The sequence below is a fragment of the Accipiter gentilis genome, chromosome 10, assembly GCF_929443795.1.
Source record: "Accipiter gentilis chromosome 10, bAccGen1.1, whole genome shotgun sequence".
Lineage (NCBI taxonomy): Eukaryota > Metazoa > Chordata > Aves > Accipitriformes > Accipitridae > Astur > Astur gentilis.
This window is the reverse complement of record NC_064889.1, coordinates 38004328-38025170: the sequence shown is the minus strand read 5'-3', so window position 1 is coordinate 38025170 and position 20843 is coordinate 38004328. Positions and strand designations below refer to the sequence as shown.

The window sequence follows — 20843 nt, the reverse complement described above, 5'->3', positions numbered from 1 at the left end:
GGACAGAGAATGGATGAAAATAAAGGGATTTAACTCACCTTCAGCATGCACAGTACAGCAGTTATTTCAGCACAGGACGCTCTATTCCCAAAGTTGTATCTCCCTCTACCGGTGACTTTCTGTCCGCTTGCCACACGTGACACCCAAAATTAATTCGATCAGTGTCACAGAAGGGTTACTGTTGGCTGCTTGAACAGGAAGAACATGGCAACAGAAGATAAGATTCAAAGTACAGTTATAAATTTGGAAGTGGAAGTTTTAAAGTTTCTTTTTAGGTAATAAAAAAGTTTTCTGCCTTTTTTTTGGTCAAGGGGATGGGGGAAAGGGAGGACCAGATGCAGGAAACAAACCCATGGGTATTTAAATGGCTGGCACACTAACAGGGGTTGCAAGGTTGCTTTCTTATTATTTTTATTCTCCCTTACATGGTAGCTTTTCAGTGTGTCTTCAAAGTTGGGGGATACTTTTCTCAGAACCAGGTGCAAAACATGTCGTCTGAGCTGCTTTATGTCACCACTTCTCAAACTTTGCCTGCTTCATCATAGTGTGAAAATCCCACTTTTTTATTTCTCACCATCTGTCCACAAGGAGTCATTCATGATTAATCATCCCTTGTTCAAAACTTTCATTAAGGGTATGCAGAGATGGGAGCAGACAACTTAAAAAAGCTTATGAGCTCCAAAAATAGTGGCTGGGCCAGGAATTAGCAACCTTAACAAGAGGTCAAAGCAGCACGAGTTGCTAAGAGACACTCAGGCAAGACGCAGGTACCTGCTCATTTCAAAAGCGATGATGTGCACCCAGTGCCAGAACTCCAGAGAAGTTCCCAGGTCACAGGCACAGGTTGTCTCATGGAGACCAAGCTCTCTGGCAGGCTCCAGAGGCGAAGGTTCAGTTGTGCTATAAGCTAGGACTTCAGCTCAAGCCTTCAGAGTTAACACAAACCTAATCCATTAAGCTTCTTAGTTTCTACCACCTCTTTAGTAAAGTATCCTCTGAGGCCAAAGGAAAACAAAATATAGGGATGGGGGGGGGGGGGGGGGGGGAACGACACCAAACAAAAAAGACACTGATTGCATTTAAGAATTTAAATCATTTTATTGCTTTACCTGCCATTAGGACAATCTATAACAAAAAGGAATATAATATAATATATTAGCACATACAGTAAATCAGACTTATATAGTCAGGTAACAATACAAAAATGGTCCTCTGGTTGACTATAGCTTTCTAGGGCAATAGACTTCATAAATTTGCTAAAGGTGGACTAGCAAAAAATTACTGCTAAAGCCCTGAATGTTAGCTAAGGCAAAACTATGCCAATTGTGGTTTCAAACATATTTAAATTGCACACAAAGGTAAAGCTATAACTGTGATTAATATTTAACTCAGACTTAGCTGATTTATCTTAAAATCTTGTAGGTAAAACTACAAAAGGGAGTAAACAGCAAGCTAAAAAGATGCAGTAGTGAAACTTGATTAGAAAGCCTTATATAAAAAAAATGTGCACTTTTTTGTGGAGCTCTAACTAGTTTACACAGTTTTTGGTGCTTTAAAGTAACACAAAGAACACATATGAAGAAAAAACCTGGATAAGAGTCAAAACTTAAGAAAACAGTTTTACCAAAAAAAAAAAAAAAAAAAACAAAACCAAAAAAACCCCAACAAACCCCCAAAAAGAACCAAAAAGGTAGCATTTGCTTACTTCTTAAGGACTATGGCAGAAATCCTCTACTCAACATCTTTGAATAGAGAACTCAAACCACAAGCATTTAAATCCCATTATTGGGATTTCAGGTTCAGAAATACCCTGAAACCTTTCATAAAGGCTTGATACCCTCAGTATTATTTTGCATCAATTGGCAAACTCTTTCTGATCATCTGCATGCCTGGGAGAAAGTCTGTTGAACTTGAATCCATACAACCTCAGAAAGGAAATAAAATGAGGGCTCCATTGTTAGAAGTAGTTGCACAACAAATGCGAAATTGCTTGCTGTCACTCCCAAATACAAACCTACACTACTTTATATAAATTACAGTTTAAAGGAAACCTTAAAAATTGCCTACCATTATTGAACTGTGGAATTCAGTAAAAACTTTTGGGAAGTATTGGTGCGCACAGAATAATGGAACACAAAGCTGGTAAATACTGAAATACATTTAAGACTCCGCAACATATTGAACTTGGAAAAAAGAGTGAGTATGAAATATGTGTCACGTAAATTCCATAAGCAAGGAAAGAGTATGCACCTTTTGTATTTAAACTACATTTATAATTAACCATTTTAAAAGTTATGAATTGACTGATTTAAAAACTTAAAATAACTGAGTGTTGCAGGAAAGTTAAAACATTCACTTTTTCTGCCTCACATTCTCTACCAAGAATAATGGCATCTGTATAGACCAGCAATCTTGCCACCTGCAACTGATGCTGGCCATAAATACTCAACATTTATTTTCCCTGGTAACAAAGCATCACCTGAACTGATGAACATTTTTTAAGAAGTCAGCTGAGGAATACAAAGCAAGCAAGAGTCACAGGGAAAATAAAATGTTTGCTTCCAATTTCTACATCAATCTAAGTACTTGAACATTACTAACAGCTGGACAGCTGCACCATTCTTACACCAATCTATGTACTAGAGACCAAAGTCAGGCATTTCATGTAACATTTGGTTCTTGCCACTTTGAACAGGAAGTTTTAAATGGCATATCTATCGCTGAAGAAAGAACAAGAAAAAAATCAGTTGCGGCAAGTCAGCAAATTAAGTAACAACTGCAGTAGTTCACCAGAACTATTAACCTTGAAAGCTTTGATTTACACTTGACAAAAACATAACTAAGCAATCTTAAACCAGCAGACACAGGAACAATTATACTGTTAAATTCCAACTGTGGCTTTCTTAGCAGCTGATGCCTCACGACCGAACCCAGGATTACAGTACCCAGAAAATAAAATAAAAAAAAAAAAAACAAAACCAAGCCCCAAGAAGCTCAATTACAAGGGCAATTCTCATTTGAAAAGAAATACAGCAGATTATGACCACAGCATTAAAATCTGTCCAACACCTTTAGGAGAATTTCCCCCCTCCCCTCTGCTGTCACCTCCTTACTCTATGGCAATTGTCATGGTGCCAGGAGATCTCTCCCTCGCTGAAGCAAGGCTGCATTTGCCTGAGTTGGACACTTGCACAGAGAGAAGCCATAAGAGCAAACATCTCCATAGAACTTTTTCTATTAATTTAATGGGACAGAGAGCACAGAACTAATATGCTCTAAATTAAAAATAGTGCCATGATAAGCAATTTTTTTTTTTTGTCTTTTTTTAAACAGACAGGAAGCTGCAAATGCCACCGGCAATGTGGCTCTGCACAAGGGTAATAAAGCAGTCTGCATTCGTGAAGCATGTTTTGGATAGGGAGGAAGGTTTCAGACAGACAGTGATACAAAACTGTTGTACTGCTGGATGTTTCGCTTGAGAATATCCGAGCACGGACCCAGGACACGTTCGAATCGGGGTCGATCAAGCTTTACACATTTCAACAGGCCACGAGCGACAACTGTGGCAGCACGGGGACGGTTCATCAACAGAGCTATTTCACCTAGGGCAACAGGAAAGTGCAAAATGTTAAAAACAAACGTGCAAAGAGCCAAAGAAATTATGCTGTTGTCTTTCAAACTGCTGCAGGAATTGAACAGAAGGTAATTCATGTTTTAACACTGATCAGAGCAAGTATTTATACAGTTACATTAGAAGCAATTGTGAAGGCAGTGTAAAAAGACTACTTGATGAACTGACTAAGGAAAGTTTTCTTTACTAAAAAGCCTGTCTGCATTCAAGTCTCTCTGACGAAGGCCTAAAGATTTTCAACACTGATTCTATTTAGGAAAAGGTCATGTCTCAGTTAACCACATGATTTTCTTAGTCAACAAGTAGTTATTTTTCTAACACATAAGGTATGCTACTCTTCAATACTGGTGTTTCAAGGAAACTCAGGACAACAAGACCAGCACACGATAGAAGCCTTTAACCCACAGCTAGCCAGTATCAAGAATCTGACTTGGCCACGGGGCTGTGGAAGATGAGTATCTTGAAGTCTGGGATTCCCATTTCACAAGACATACACAAACATGCCAAAAGCTTCATTTCAAGTAACTGTTACAACTGCTAAACAACATACTTGGAAATGAAGTTTTCAACAGGTCCTTGTTTCCATTGGTGACAACAGCTACCCCTAACATTCCTAGCAACAACATTGAAAGAAGCCACAGCATCAGTTTCTGGGTTTGTTTTTAAGCAGTTGGGCTTGTTATCTCCAAGTTGAGGACTGAGGAAATAACTCAGTGCTCCTCAGAGAATAAATTTGCCTGCATTATCAGAAGGCATGTTCAAAAGAAATGAGAAAAAACTTTTCCTCTGTGCCCAATTAAAACTCTTGAACTCACTAGCCTCCAAAACACAGGCTTGCAAAAGAGTAAGTAGGTTCTAAGGGAGAGTTAAACCCCCAGAGGACAGGTCTGCAGCACCTAACACAATGGTAGAGGTAACATTTAGTTTAGGAGTGGGAAACTCAAGAGCACACATCAAGGGAAATATTAGAAGAGACTGAAACGACACACATAGAATAAAAATCTAGTACTAGATACTGAGCTAAGCAGACTTTTGGTCAGACCCAGTACTATTAGTGCACTCTTGAGTACATCCCACTTCAGGCCTTGCAACAGAGTTATTTGTTGATTACATCATCTACAAAGCTGAAAAACTGAACAGACAACCAGAAGGCTTTAGCAAGAGGACTGCTTAGAAAGAGTCATAAGGAAAAAGGACCTACTTTAAACATGAAAAAGAAGTTATGCTTTTTTTTTTTTTTTGAGAGGGAAGTATTTAAACATTAAATAGTAGGTTCTGAACAAGTTGCTTGCTTTATTTCAGAACTGCAAGCCACTTTTCTTCTGAACCCAAAATAAAGCTGCCAGTAATATCTTCTTATATACTATTACATTATACTGCAAGAATGCTCTGTGAGCATACATATCCAGTCCTTATCTGTGACCCAAAATAAATCAACATCCACTAGACAAGTGATTAGTTCCATGTGAAGATTATTTCAAGAAGTCTTCACAAGCGAGTATTTATAATAGGATCTTAGCCTTTTTCTTTGCCAGCATATGTAACTTTTTCAAACCAAAGCAACTTACACACCACGTAACTTTTAGCTGAGTAAGAACACCTTCAACAGAAGGAAAAAAGACCCTGATCTGCACTTAGGAGGCTACATCCAAAGTACCACACAGTTTTGGGGTCCCCAGTACAAGATGCTGACAAAGCAGAGCAAGTCCAGCAGTGCCACCCAGATAGTTAGGGGACTGCAGCACAGGATGTACAAAGAGATGCTGAAACAGCTGGGTTAGTCTGACCTGGAGAAAAGAAGGCCAAGGAGGGAATCTTACTGCTGTCTTCAGCTGTGTAATGAGTGATTATAGAGACAAAACTAGACCACTCCCTCCACAGTGTAAGGCAGAGGGAAAGCAACAAGTTGCAGAACAGGAAATTCTTGTTAAGCATAAAGAAAAAAGTTATTCACAATAAGGCTGGTTAAACAGTGAAAGAAATTGCCCAGAGAAGTTGTGGAATCTCCATCCCTGGAGACACAAGAGACTCAGCTGGACACAGCCCTGAGCAACATGATGCAATTTCAAAATTAGCTCTGCTTAGAGTAGAGAGGTCAGACCAAATCACCATCAGGCCCCTTCTAAATTGAAGTACTCTAAAACAATCACATTTCTGTGACAGGCTTGCCACCTGAATGCCAAGTGACTCTGATACTCACCTGACACTGAGTGAAGCCACAGCAGTTAGCCAAAACAGTAATTAATCAAATCCATCCCATCACCATCATCCACAGCAGTCATGAACACAGCACAGGTAAAATGGCGACAGTGGTGTATGTAATCACAGTTGTCACTACGTAACTCACCAAAATAATCAGAAGGTGCCAGTCTGCCCACTTCAACAAATTCTTCATTTTCTGATCGACGCTGTAACACTGCAGCTGTGCCCTTTAATAAATCACAACAATTAAACAATTGGAATTTCCAGCATCACTTGAAACATTGAATTCCAGAAGGAATCAGCTGCTTTGCAGGAAGGACTGTTACTATGTCTTAGTCTTTAAAAACCGCTTCACAGTCCTTGCATACCTCACCAGACTGCTCTATAAAAACAGCTGGTCTTCCCTCCTCTCTAAGCATCAGACATCTAGGGTATTTACATATCCACAGCACTGATTTCTTCCTGTTTTTCCTCAAAACACTAAGAATATTACGGTATGACTAGCAAAAAAAAAAAAAAAAAAGCAAAAAAAACCACACCACAACTCAGAATACAATGATACCACTAGCAAGATGTTACTAGCTATCTAGAATGGGTCTCTACTCCTCTGAAAAACATAAACTGGTTTCAGCCAGAAACTTGTTACTTTTTTCCTGGAAGCACCATTTGTAAAAATAGCAAAACTAAACATAAGCTTCTGCATGTCCAGCAAGATTGTATTTCTTCAGGAATTCTCTACAAGTAAATTCTTATATTTCATTTTTCTCCAAGAGCCTATTTAGGGACAGAATAAGCTATGTTAAAAAAAAAGTAGTAAAGGTCTCAGCTTTTAATTTTGACCTTCCTTACCTCCAAGATAATGAAGAATTCATCTCCTGGCTCTCCCTGGACCACAATCTTTTGCCCATCCTCAAACTGTACGGGTTCCAATGCATCAGCTACCGTGAGACGCTCCCACTTGTCCAGAGATTCTGTAGTTAATAGTTCATTAACAGAGTATCTTTTCAAGGCACAAATTTTACTTTTTGCTCTGTCTTTATACAAAGGTCAACCTACTTCTGTCTACATTTATGCATCAGATACCAAGACTTGAATTAGAATTATTTCTGAATGATGCAGAAAAACAGTACAGGCTTTGGAGTCAGTTTTAATGGAATACCACAATAGCCTGTAATCATAATAATGCTGGGTAACAGCTTTATTATAATATAGCAATTTATTCCACTTCAGAACAGAAGTCTTCTCACTTACCCAATATAGATACTTTACTAAGGAATTCCTCATACATCTTTCTCTTTCTTAAAGTACTCCCCTACAAAAAAACACAAAAAAAACCCCAAGCACACAAAGTAAGTTTTCCTTCTACACCACATTTTACATGAGGCTTCAAATAAAACTCAAGGCAAAAATAAATTTAACCAGACATCCTGTCTCACAGGCCCCAAACCCACAAGATTAAGTGTTTTCAAATTTAATTATTTCAGTAATATTTCAGAGTTCAGCAGCCTTCATAAAGTACTTGGCATATATTGCAGCCTTAATGTTTCTTAAATGCATTCTAACTGTATAACCTTACCAAAATTCACAACACCTGCTCAAGTTAGTTACAGCTGCTGTTCACACACACTACTTAGAAATAGCAAGCTAAATGCAGAGCAGAATCAAAGTATCTGACAAGTTAACCAGTAGGTATTACATTTTCAGTCCAGTTTAATGTGGCATTGGTACTGTTTTGTTCACTAATGCAAGACTCCCCATGGCACCACGCCTGACAAACGTATGCTGAGTGATCAGCTTTCTGATTACAAAAGAAGTAGCAGGATTTTGAATAAATAACTCCAGCAAATGACAGGCACAGATAGAAGGTCAAATGACCAGTATAAGCTAAGTGAATAGTAAAACCAAAAGCATCATTCCAAGTTATGCACACAGCTACTTGAGTCAATGACATAAGCCACACATCAGCTAGAAAAATACTTGCCATCAGGATCCTTCTATAGCTATCTCTATCAATGCCCCACAACTTCACATTTGTCTTCGCTTTGACAGTTGCAGCACGGGGAGTTCCATATATAAGGGCAAGTTCTCCAAAGCTTCCACCCTCACCAACGCTGGTTGCCCACTCGCTGTTCACATAAACCTGAAAGGCAGGGCATGGTGGTAAGCCAAAGCTCATGACATCTTGTGAGCTGGTCAGAGACAACAAAGCTCCTGCTACCCTGTATTTCCTTTATCGTAATGTGAAATTTTCCTGTCTGTACAGAGTTGACCATTCCAGCGTTTCATCAACACTTCACAGCCAACCCCAGTCCCAGCCAGAATTCTTACTTTCATCGATAAAGGGACTCTCTTCTACATCTACATCACATGCACAGGCTACACACGTAGGCTCCTGAGACCCTTTGATAGGTAATAAAATCTCAACAAAGTCTGCCAGAGAAAGCTATGGATTAGTTGGACTGCAAAATAAGAAGCCTGGTCATTCTTAAAGCCTGTCCCACACCTCAGCTAGACTCCACCCTGCACTTGTAAAGCATTAGTATTGAGTTGGTGTCCGAATCGTTCGTTCTGAAACTCAACACAACTCATGGTCTGTGCAGCCAGACTGAGCCTTTGAGGAGCAAAGAGGCTCCAAAGCAAAATAAGCTTCTAAAAGTAAGAACTTATGAGAAAAGCTGCTAAAGGAAGGACCTGTAGAAAAGGCCTACAAATATCGGGCTATTCTTCTGCTAGGAATGAATATATAATTAATAAACTACCAGCAATGCTTACATCCATTTCACCTTGATCAACAACATAGAAGTTATCACCTTCATCACCTACAAAAAAAAGAAGAAAAAACCCCCCATTGAATACACACTAAAAAGGTGAGTAAAGCTATGCAAACATTCATATTTCACTGGCATCTCTGCCAACTTTGGTATTTAGAATCTGGTAAGGTTGGCAGAGACTAATTTTTGCACAGCTTGCAAGGTAAAGTTTCACATTTTGCTGATTTTGCACTCCTCTCAGTCCTGTGAAAGAGGACATCTACTGGTATGCAGGAGATCAGCAGCATTTCCAGGAATACTGGAAAGGCATACTGGATCCATAAACTGACATAACATGTTCTACAATACCATCAAATGACAATCTTTCCAATAGGTAACATATGCAACAAAACCACATCCTCCTACAATTGCTCCACTCCTCACTTTAGCATGAGCTGTGCTTCAGATAGCATAGCAAGAAAGTGTCACTGTATCCAGACAACATTTTTATTTTCAAAAAAACCCCAAAACCTGACAAGAGCACTAGGCCAGAGCCTGCTCACCATCTCCAACCTATTAGTCAATGTAAACATTGTCACTTGCCTTGCTGTATGACAGTCTCTCCTGCAATGTAAGTGACAGGGAACATTGCATCAAAGATGTCGCTGAAGAAAAGGATATCAAAATTAGACATTGCTTGGACAACTGCCATGCATGCATTCATTCATACATCTGTACCTCCAACCCATCAATACTTTTCCTATAACCTCTGTATGGTTACACTGACTGTTGTAAAGAGGCTGGGCAGCTTTGTACAGTAAGACACATTTAGCTCTTCTGAAGTCTGAACTTTTAAGACTACGAAGATTTATTCCTACCTTCTTTCATTATCATCAAGATGGGCAAACAGCACATTCTTCTCAATAGCTTTTGCCAGAGCAGCCATTGTCTTATAATCTTTTGGAATAACCTAGGATGTAATCAGAAAAAAGTAACTGACTAATTTTTTCAAGAAAAATTTCTGCACTCCCAGGGTATATAACTTATTTAAAGTGCTACAAAACACTGGCTGATTTTTTTTCCAGTTTCTTTCAAGCACTATAAATCTAAAAACAAATATAGTCAATGCTTACAGCCAGTTTGTGCAGAAGATAAATAATATCTTGTGTTACTTTATGCAACTGTAAAAGCATCATTCCCTGCTAAGTTTATAAGGGTTTTTTGCAAGAGTACAACTATCTGTTTAACTTGCTTTTTCCTATGAATAGCAGCAAGTCTGCTCTGACATTAGACTAAACGTAATGTTGTTGCAGCTGTCAAATAACTGGAAGCACTTTGTTTATATATATAATATATAAATATAGGTACATCTAAATATACATTACTTCAAAGGGAACAGGCCTAATTTATGCATAAATGGTTTAATTGCATGACAGTTTATTCTAACCTCTAATTAAACAGCTATACACACGGGTCTGCTTTTTACAGTTATCACAAGACTTAACCGGCTACAGGAGCTTAGTGTTATTTAATACACTGGATAGAAAGCAGTCTTAAACTGCAATTTTTAGCAATGTTTAAAAGTTAGAGCACCTTTCTAACATAAGATGCAGCATCCTCTTCTGTATAGACTTCTGCACTGATGGCCCCACGCCTTCTTCGACCCTTAACCACAGGGTTCATAGGAGGAGGAGGAGATATTTCATCCTCCCGTGAGTCTGAGCGAGAACCAGACTTCTGTTGATTCAACAACTGTTTTGTTTCCTCCTAAACAGGAAGGAAGACATGTTTGTGTCACATTATCCAGCAAAGAAAAAAGTTGTCATAGATCATATTCCAATTTAGTCTGCCAATGCAAGGGAGCTTCCTGTGTACTATTACTCCCACATGAAGGCAAGCAGGAGACTAGAGCAACCAACATCAAAGGCCTTTCAAAATAGATGGTAGATACACCTTTCATTTGTAACATTCATATCACAGTGGTGTTTATTTTAATAAGTTACACTAATAGTTTAATTTATTAAGAAGTATAAACAAGTTGATTCTACTTTCCACTAGCATATTCAACAGGTGATGAAAGACATTCTGCAAATGCTAAAGACATTTTCCCAACTGTAAACCCAGCAGTTCTTTCCCTCAGCTGTGAGGCGTTAAGCCTTTTTTGATCTGAAAGACAGAAGAGCAATTCCTCAGAAATCCATGTTACATGAGAAGCTTTTGAAACAAGGTCAAGTCATGGACCAACCTGATACTCAATAACCAACAGTTATTTTAGGAGAAAGAAATATGAACACCGCTTACAAAAGAGCTGGAGGAAGGATGCTACAGGCCAGACAGCAGGGCTTTTTCCACAAACCACAGATCTGTCAACTTTGCACGACATTACGCATTTTCCTTATTTCCCTCAGTTACCTGTTGTGCTGTGTTATAGTGATATCGTAGAAGACTAGCATACTTACAATAAAATGAAGTCTAACCTGACACACAGAAATTTGATTCTTCTATGTACCAGAAAATTCACCTTAATCAATTAAAATCAGATTAAAAACAAAACAAAAAAGCTAACCTTGGAGCCAGAGCATTTACATCATAACAGCTCAAGTGACTTTCCCAGCATTAAGGAAAGAGGGTTTGGGGACATGCCTTAAACGAACAAGCAGTCATCTGTTCTCTGAGAGCTCCCGGCATTTTTAAAAGCTGGGTTTGTCCCAGTGTCCTTGATCAAACTGTCCCCTGCCCAGCTGGGCAGCTTGCTGCTTGGCTGCCACGCTCCACTCCGGAGGTGCACAGAGGCTATGTATAACAACAGCGCTTTGAGAAAAGGGACATCAGATAACCATTACAGCGAGTTTACATCTTGCACCTCTCAGAGAGCCAAAGAGCAAGCACTGATCCATCGAATTACATTTCACTTCCTGCTTTTTGCCCATTGATAAAATAGTGCTACATTTCAAAACGATCGGAGCAAAACACATTTAAAACCTTGTTTCTATCTCCGGATTTTGGAGAAACGAGTCTCAACCGAGATGAAGTTAGAAATAGTTTGAGCAGTAGCAAGTGCTCAGTTTAAACTGCCTCTCTACGAAGGGTGCAACACCACCAACCACAGAAACATACTGTTGGCTCATACACAGAATACTTAACCCATTAAAAAAAACTTGACACTTTTAAAATAAGTGAACACCAGCTGCTGTATTTTTTCCAGTACCACAAAAAATATAGAATATTGAGATCCTCTAACTTTCAGAGATAGAAGCACTTGAGCAGCATCTAGCAAGAGAGCTGTGTATCAAAACACTGTTCAGAAAGAGACTCGCCAGGGTAATGGCCCACTCAAAGAAGGAAACTGCACTAACAGAAAAAATAAAACTGGTAACTTCTGTCTGATCTGAGATTTAGCATTACTATATTAAAAAGAAGTATGTTAAGGTAGGGCATGGACACAGAAACAAGTTACAGGTGGGTAAGATAATACATGAACTCAAAACATACCAGCTATTCTAAATAGCTGATATATACACACTCATCAAGAGGAAGATCATCCCCGAATGAGACAAATCTCCATGAATTCACATTACACTTCACAAGACAACGCTGTGCCACGGAGTAAGTGACATGCTAAAATCTCACTGTTTTCATACCAGTAGCTTTGCATGTATTCACCTTCTTAAAATACATTTTTTATAATTTCTGATAATAAACTGCATATATTACACCACCAGATCAGAGAAAAATTACACTAGGACTTGAAGAAAAAGTGTCAGTCGTTATTCTCAGCTACCTTAGAATTTAGCCGGTGTTTATGAATAAGAAAATGTACTTGTTTAGCTTTAGAAGCTCCTCAAATTAAACACATAATGGACAAAGGCATTCATTTTACTCTGTACTTATCAGTATAACCATTACCAGGATTACAAAAAAGTTTAGTAACAAGGTTAGCCTATTTACTACATCCAAGTGTTGACCCTGGTCTTTCAGCTGATGAAGCAGTTCAAAGTTTTCAGTGTCAGTGACCGCTAACTGTAAATTTTATTTTTCCTGACAAGTAAGAAATAGTTATTAAGTCCATTTAAGTTATTACAAGTAAGAAATATTGAAGTGATAAGACTTCACATATTTAAGTCTATCAGCTACTGGAGAAGACCTTCAGAATTCCAGAATTATGTTTTACACTGTATAGTCTGGCACCTGGTAATTGTCGTTACACTAGAAATGATCTCAACTTCTTCTGGCTAATTAGTATTCAATTTGTTTAAATATGTGGAGAGCTGATATAAACCAGAAAAAACCCAAACACTCAGAAGCTAAAAAAGCAGCGTTAAAAGCTCTGCCATAAATTCACAATGGCACAGTATATCCTTCCTAGCTACCACGTGCTTTTGCGTGTTTTGCAAAAGAAATGCTTAGGAAAATAAGAAAAATATTCAGGTATGTATCTGTGGAGGCAGGGAAGGTGGTGGGGAACAGGTACAGCAACTAGATGTCAATCACACTTCATAATTCCAGCTTTCTATAAAGCCTAATATGCACATAACTGCATTACACACAATATTTCAAACATGCACTTATTCCAGTGGACAGCAATGTCCAATATCCAAGATTCATCTGGCAGGCTGTAATAATGATCTCTACATTAAATTTCCATAGCTCAAACTACATTACACAGCCAAGCACAGCACTGGATAGCTATTAGCTTTTAGTATGCACTGGTGTTACCAGACATGTTTGCACAGCAAAAAGAACAGAGGCCTTAGTACACCACAAACAGATAAAATAAAAACATTTATACAACCAATGTGTAGTAATTAGATTAATGTAACAGCTTTCCTAAGTCAGAAGAGGACATCCGAATTCCTATGGTAGCTACCACAATCTGAGAGGCAGTAATTTTAATGTTTCTGAACATAAATTCAAAAGCATGTTTAAATGTCTTCAATGTATTTTAATAACATGACAGTGAATCAGCTCTGTGTTTGTGCGCTGTGGAAGAGATGACTTGTCAGGATAACTAGAGAGAAAATAGCAACCCTGCTTCAGTTCTAAATGGTGTTCCTTCAAAATTCTATCTTAAAAAAAACCATACCGTACCTCAACCTCAACTTCATCCAGTCTTACAGATCAACAGATTTAGAAAGTATACTGAAAAGTTGCCCTGCTTTATTAAAAATGTAACAGACATTAGTTCTGGAAGGCGAAGCAGATTCCCTTTCAAACATTTTTGTTCTATCAGAGCTAAGTACCAGGTTAGATCTGGTTAATAATAGTACTTAGCATTTGTGCTTTCCAGGAGTTTGCTAACGTAGCACAGGATGTTCACTGTTCTGTTACTTGATAGCTATTAAGGTACTGTGTTATCTGGTTAAACTAAAACCAATCCATTAGACTGAATGGTGAAATTACTTGGAGAAAGCTGTAGCGATTTTCAAATTCAAGGAGGCAAGAAGAAAAATGCTACAGTTCCACTTGTAGCTATAGCTACACTAGTGGGCATGTATAAGCCCTGCCAACACAACTCATAAAAGACCCTGACCAAAATGGTAAGAGTAATTTAGGGGGAAAAAACATTACCTAAGCAGTTTTATTTTCAGCTTGCTTATAAGCTGACAGAGTACATAGACAGCCTATTTGCACGAGAATAAAATCATCAACAGTTACATGTGGTTAAGCTCAGAGCTAGACTTGTTTTGCTAAAAACAAATTAAGTTTCCTTTAATCTTAAATACTGCACCTTGACCATAAATCCACTACACAAAAGCATTCAAATATTCCTGTTTTACATCTCTATGTATGGATTGGTTTACAATTTATCCTAAGTGCAGTAATGCAGTTTACTTTGTAAAGTTTTGTATATCAACACTTGTGGTGATGTTTTAAAAATTATCAATCTATCAGTACTTAGAAACTTGAGAATCCAATGTGGGGAAGGAGGCATGGTAACAGGGAGAGACAATGAATTTTTAAGAACCTGATTACTACCTGGTTTGCTGCTGGCATTCTCTCTGAAAGAGAACATACTCAAGACGCAACTACACACATAAAAAAAAAGTCAGACATATCATAGAGTTCTCGTTCATTTAATAAGCAAAATGTTCCTCAAATATATTGTGAGTTATAGCAGGTTAGTTTGCAGCATTTGGTCATTTTCTAGTATCTACCTTGAACATTTCCATTAAAAGACAATTTCCACTATAGGTATTTATGATCTCCAGTGTTAATTTCTTTCTTCTTTACATCAGCAATTAGTAACTAGCTAGAATAAAAAAAAAATAAAAAAAAAAAAGAAAAAGCTATAACTCCCATATACACCAAGTACTGAAAGCAGCACCTGGAAGCGACTGCTGTACCAGGTCACAACTACATTATTTACTAATTGTGTATTCTGAATAGATTCGTCACATCTAACCTTTCCTCTGCATTAGCCTTTAAAACCTCCCATTTTCCTAGCGGCTTCTTCTCCTATCTGCTTAGATATCAATATATAAAATGCACAGTTCAAAAGAATATGAAATCACCATTTCAAATATGAGCACCGAGATGACAAAATACTTTCCATTCCCAAGATCCCAGAATGCTTTCAACAACAACAAAAACAACAGAGACCTTGAGGACAAACACAATAGGAAAAACAAAGCAAAACACCAACGCCAAACTCCCAAGAGAAGCAGAAACGGGCTTGCTCTCCTAGAGATTTGGAATACAAATACTTCCGTTTGACTTCAGCTAGGCCTGGGTAATTACCCCAGCCTACTACTTCTGTGCTGTACCCAAATTATTGCAAACCATTTGCCTCAATATAAGAAACCACATGCCTATCGGCAGTGTCCAACCAAGGTCAAACGCCACAGTTATCACCTAACTACAGACACGATGGTGTATGCTATCTATAAGTAAGCATTAGATTGGGATTACATCTGCATCCTAGCTGGGTAAGTCTCCTTGTCAGCTTATGTTCTGCCCTATGTGCTTTGTTATGACAGAGGTGCATTTACACTGTGATCAACTGGCACAAACTAACAGAAAATACGATTTGTTTTCCAAAAGCACCAGCTCCAACTTCAAACAGCCAATACGAACACTGGTCAAATCTGAAGCTCAGCCTCTGAATCACAAAAAGGTGATATAAATTTAGGTTGTTCCACTCTCCTTCCCCTCCCGCTATGTATTTTTACCTTCTCCAATCTTTCAAAGTATTCTCTGAGGAATCCCATGGGTCTTTCAGGTCTCACTGTGCATAACTGTACAATGCAATCCTTCAGAAGTTGCTGGATGTTGTGTTTTTGGACGTAAAGTTCACATTCCCGAAGACTACGCTCCTCCTCGCTGCTGCTGCTGCTAGAAGCTGCCATTGCTGGAGATAAGAGAAAATGAAGGCTAAATAACCAGTGGAAACAAAGACGCTGCTGCCTGATATAGTCAGGCATGTTATGTTGCCTAAAAGAAAGTTATGCTGTATTATCATCTTACTGATATCACAGCATAAAACTACCTTTATCCGTAAGACTAGTAACCAAGCAAGACAGTGAAAGAAAAAGCTATGAAATTATTTAGCACCTGGAAAGAAAAAAAAAAAAGAAATCTGGGTGCTTTATAGCCACAGCCACAAAAGGAAAAGCATTTGATTGAACTGGGAAAGCTTCAACAACTCAAGCCCTGTGAGCACTCAAACTCAGGGAAGTTTCCACCTAAACTTTCTGCTGATTAAACCTAGCATTTCGTAGGACTGGAGGCTCACTCCACAGAGCTGTACAGGGTCATGGGGATGATGACCAGGAGATAAGTGGGTGGAAGCTGGGAATCTGAGAGGCCAGTACAGAAAGTATTGGGAAGTGACACATGTTAAGGTTGAAGCCAAAGCCAGTACGCCAAATGCCAAGGCAAGAGTCCACTAACAGAAATTATGGAATTGGGACATTACTCCAAAAAGCTACTCTCTGGTTTAAACTGGTCCATACTTCAAAACTATCTCCACAGATAGACTGTGATCCCAAAAATACTTCTTCAACTGTAAATAATCAAGAGTACATCTTTAAACACATCCATGACGATGCCAGGTTTTCAAAAGACTTTAAAATTATAGTGTCAGCTATAACCCTTTCAAAAATGTTCTAAAGCTGGTTTTTCCCCCCATTTCAGGTTATAGAAACATTTTAAAGTGTGTTTTTATACACATATATATAAAAACTTTTCATGGCATCTTTTTCATAAAGCAATTAACACTGAGACAGCTAAAGAAACAGGAAAGAATTTCTCAGGGCATTTTAATGAAATATAAAGTTACCTGGTACAGGGACAGTGGCAACAGCTTATGACTATGCAGTAAGATATGTCGATCCCAGGATCAGCTTTTGAAAGGGAAAAAATGGATTGAGACAAAATAACTTTGAGAAATGACAAGTCACTGAAAAGCCAAGCGGCGCAGTCATATTATGCATTTTATCCTACTGAGGCAGCAGACGGAGAAACACAGGCCATATAGGCAATATAACACAGTGCCCCTTTGAATTACACTACTGGAGATTATGGGAGGCCTAGAGTTAATATGAAATTGCTAACACTTCAAACAGGTTTCATTCTTGTGACAGTTAATCCCTGCATAAGTATGCACAGACAGATGTACTACGAGTGGCATAAACACCAAGTATGGACTTCACACGGACTGAAAAAGTGCCTTAAAGTTCTCCAGTTACTTCTTTTGTTTTGACAACTCATACAGTGAAGGTCAGTACTAATTAACAGCCCCAGAGAAACTCGGTGGCTCCATGACAGCCTACAAATTACAATCTATGGAAAAAGCACCGCGCTGCCGATAGCCAGCAGACACAGGCCTCGGCTGCTCACCAGAAGAGCAAGACCAGCGCAGGAAACACCAAAGAAATACTGAAAACGCCAGCATTTTCACAAGGTATTTCTTTTCTTCTGCATATTGCAAACCCCAAGTTTTCCAGAGCCGGCTAAAGCACGGCCACACTCAGCCCTGCCCACCCCGGGGCTGCCCTGTCAAGCCAAGCCCGTCCCTCACCGCAAGACCGGGGCTCCTCCAGCGGTGAGGGGCGGGCAGCCCCACGGCAGAAGAAACGACACGACGTTCCCGGGGCAGGAGAGGAGACAACGAGGGAACCAAACCCCATGTGTGGCCGGGGAACTGCTCCAGCGTCCCAGCGCCTGCAGGCGACGCCCGATAAGCCCAGGGGGGTCCCACGCAGCGCGGCCTCTCTCCCCCCTTCCCCCCCCAAGACACGGGACCCCCCCCCCGCCCCAGCCGAGGCAGAAAAGGGAACACCGTCCACCCCGGCCCCGGTCCCAGCAGGCCCGGGTGCTGCCGGCTCCGGCACCGGGCCTCCCCCCTCAGCAGGGCCGGGCCTCTCCCCTCAGCAAGGCCGGCCCCCGCCCCCATAGGCCGCAGGCCTCCCTCTCCGCGCCCTTCCCCAGCCTAGTCGGTCTCCCCCGCCTCCTCAGGGGCTGCCCCCCACCACCACCTCAGCCTTCCCGGACCGGTCACCGCGGCTCACCTTGCCGCGGGCGGCTCCGCCGGGCCCTCACCGCCCGTCCCGGCCCCGGCCGCGGCCTCGGCGACAGCACCAGCGGCGGCAGCGGCGGCGGTGGCTCCCACCGGAAACCAACTGGCCCGGCCAATCACGGCCCGCCGTGACGTCAATGCGCCTCGCTCTCACCCAGAGCCGTCGCCGCGGTAACCTTAAAGGGGCAACGTAGGGCGCCGCTGTCCCCAACGGGGCGATCGTAAGAGGGTGGGAGGGGGGTGGGGACCGCAGCCTTTAAGGCGCGCGAGGCTGGCGGGGAGAAGGCGGCCGGGACGCTGAGGGGAGCGGGCACCCGCTGAGGGGAGCGGGCACCCGCTGAGGGGACGGGGTTCGGGATGAGGCGAGCTCCGTCCCCGGGTGGAGGGAACCCCCTCCCTGGCAGCGGTAGCGGAGGCTCGGAGAAAAGCGGAGCCGCTTGTGCTCTGCGTAGGCCTTGCCTCAGGGGGATTGGCAGCGCTAGGCTTAACCGAAATCTGGCTAAATGGCGTTTAGGGTGAAAGGTGGTCCGGCCTGCCGGGCGAGGCGTTGATTAAGTAATGATAGAGCTGGGGATGGCGGGTGCTGGCCGGCCTTGGGCTTGAAACTGGTGGGTGAAGAGATGTGAGGCTGTTCTGGGGCGGGAAATAAACTGTATTCGAGTTTGGCAAAGATTCCACTACAATTGATTCGAAATCCGAGCGCAGAATTAATTTCATAGGTCTTTACGGCTGAGATGAGCCCTTTGGATCCCTTCGCTTTGTGTACTTGCAGCCTGTAAGAAGTGAGCGAAGATCTCAGCTATGTGGGCAGGGAGAGACAGACCCCATTCAAGGACTTGGGAAAGTGAGAAATGAACCCCGAATCGTGCGTCTGCTGATCTCCTTATAACTGAGAACATTGCTCGGTTTTACAACTCGCTGTTAGGACTGCTGTGAGAGCATTTCAAGCAAAATTCACCAGTGCTTGCTCGTTTGGAAGAATGGCATAACACACAACCAAAATGATTCGGTAACTAGAGGTTAACATGTATTCTGAGATCAGAAGATACTGGTGCTTTTGCAGTGACATGACAAGCCATCAGGAACGATCCGCCATGGCGTATCTTGTTTACTAGTTCTCATGTTAAAGAAGTACAGGATAACAGCTTAGGTGTAGATCTTGGATCCCCATTTACAACCGATGAAAGCTAGCCCCCATGTTCACATTCCTTAAATGTTCGATAGCTTCTGTCTGTTACGGGTTAATTAGAAGCCAGGGTACAGGATTTTCTGACAGTAAGCCAAAAGCTGGAACTTTTACAGAAAATAGAGGTTGTAAGGAATCATTAATATTTGTGCAATACTGCCAGAATACAGTATTAGTAATTATCAAATCTACTTGCTTACCTGGTAACAGTATTTCTTTCTGTAACTGAAAACTACTAGAAGTTTCAGCACACTAGAAAAAAGTTGTGTGCATTCCCCCCTACCTACTTTTTTGGTGTGCTTTTTATCTTCGCTTTTTGCAAGCTGTCTGCTATTGTCACATCTCACTCCTTGTTTGGACAAGTCCTGGTGCAGTTTTGGGATAGATCCCATCTAGAACAAAGATCAGACCCATACGTAAAACCTGTTCTGCAACATTCTCTTTATTAAGAAAACAAGTATACTGTTGTACAGCATGCTCTTGATGCAATCCTTTCCTGAGCTCTGGAGCCAGAGAGTTCGGATGGCAAGGCAGGAGTGTAATAAAGGGAACAGAACGGGCTTTCAAAAGGAGCCCTGTGATGCCAGCCTGAGGTCCCTCTTGTTAACTGCGTACAACTCCTTCACTGTGAGTCAGCACTGATTTATCTTTGAAAGTTAAGTCATGCTTCTCATAAGCATATGTTCGTACATATTCATGTGTTAATTCTTAACACGGTTAAAGACGTAAGAGAAATTAAAAACAAACAAAGCCCTGTTCCACTTGGTCTGGTCTGAATTACAGTCAGACCCTGGTCTTAACTGTCTAATTAAATAATAAACATTCCTGAGTAAATAGCTTGCATTACCGTCAGCACTATTCCCACAACTTTCATTTCAAACAATTTTATGCATTAAGAGTTTCTCATGAAGCAATCTGTTGCCCGAGGGTGTGGCTGCTGAAGAGCAGAGGAGAGCTGCCCAGTCTGCCAGCAGAATATACCAACGCAAGCGAAGAGACCTAGCGTGACACGGCCAGCGGGTCACCATGAAAAGGGGTAAGGAGGAGAACGGTACTGGCCGTTTCTGGTTACATTTAATAAGAACCTTACAGAACCATTTTACTAATTCAGTTTCATCTCCCATCCCGTAGGAGAGGCTGTCCTAAAGCACCGTTATATTTGGGTTTTAGACAAATCTAGTAGCCAGTCCTGGTTCCAACCCCAATGGCAAGCACTATGGGTTAGCATGGTAGTGATTTCAGTGATAGTAACCATCACATGTCCTTAGTGGTGGGACATTCAGTTTTCGAGACTGGTAAATACTGGCAGAGTCTGAGCATGGATGAGGCGAGATGACTCCCCAGGCAGGGGCTGTGAATCATCATGTGTCACAGCATGGACTTGCAGAAAGCTGCAGATAGGACTTCCTGGGTTTTAGCAGCCTTTTGCTCTCATTTTTAAACCAAAAAAACACTGCCTGAAGTGTGATATTTCTAGGCAGATTCTGGATGAAAGTGAGCAGAGATATTTAAGTCCCTGCAAGTTGGCTACCTAAATACCTTGGAGAACCCGGACCA

At 40.9% G+C, this 20843-nt stretch overlaps 1 protein-coding gene across 2 annotated transcripts; it reads right to left on the bottom strand.

Annotated features, from left to right (window-relative positions):
- Positions 1 to 1078: 1078 nt before the first annotated feature.
- On the bottom strand, positions 1079 to 18204 carry PRKAR1A (protein kinase cAMP-dependent type I regulatory subunit alpha). 2 transcript variants are annotated; one of them, XM_049812352.1, is made up of 12 exons: positions 18093 to 18204; positions 16862 to 16925; positions 15753 to 15931; positions 10177 to 10350; positions 9462 to 9553; positions 9187 to 9248; positions 8606 to 8652; positions 7815 to 7973; positions 7085 to 7145; positions 6683 to 6804; positions 5979 to 6060; positions 1079 to 3602 (listed from the first exon to the last, which is right to left on the bottom strand). In XM_049812352.1, the coding sequence occupies exons 3-12, from the start codon at positions 15927 to 15929 to the stop codon at positions 3430 to 3432; spliced, it is 1149 nt and encodes a 382-aa protein (XP_049668309.1). In that variant the 5' UTR covers positions 15930 to 15931; positions 16862 to 16925; positions 18093 to 18204; the 3' UTR covers positions 1079 to 3429. The 2 variants fall into 2 exon arrangements, with proteins under 2 accessions (XP_049668309.1, XP_049668310.1); XM_049812353.1 differs by having other exon boundaries at positions 18098 to 18156.
- Between the last annotated feature and the right edge of the window lie 2639 nt (positions 18205 to 20843).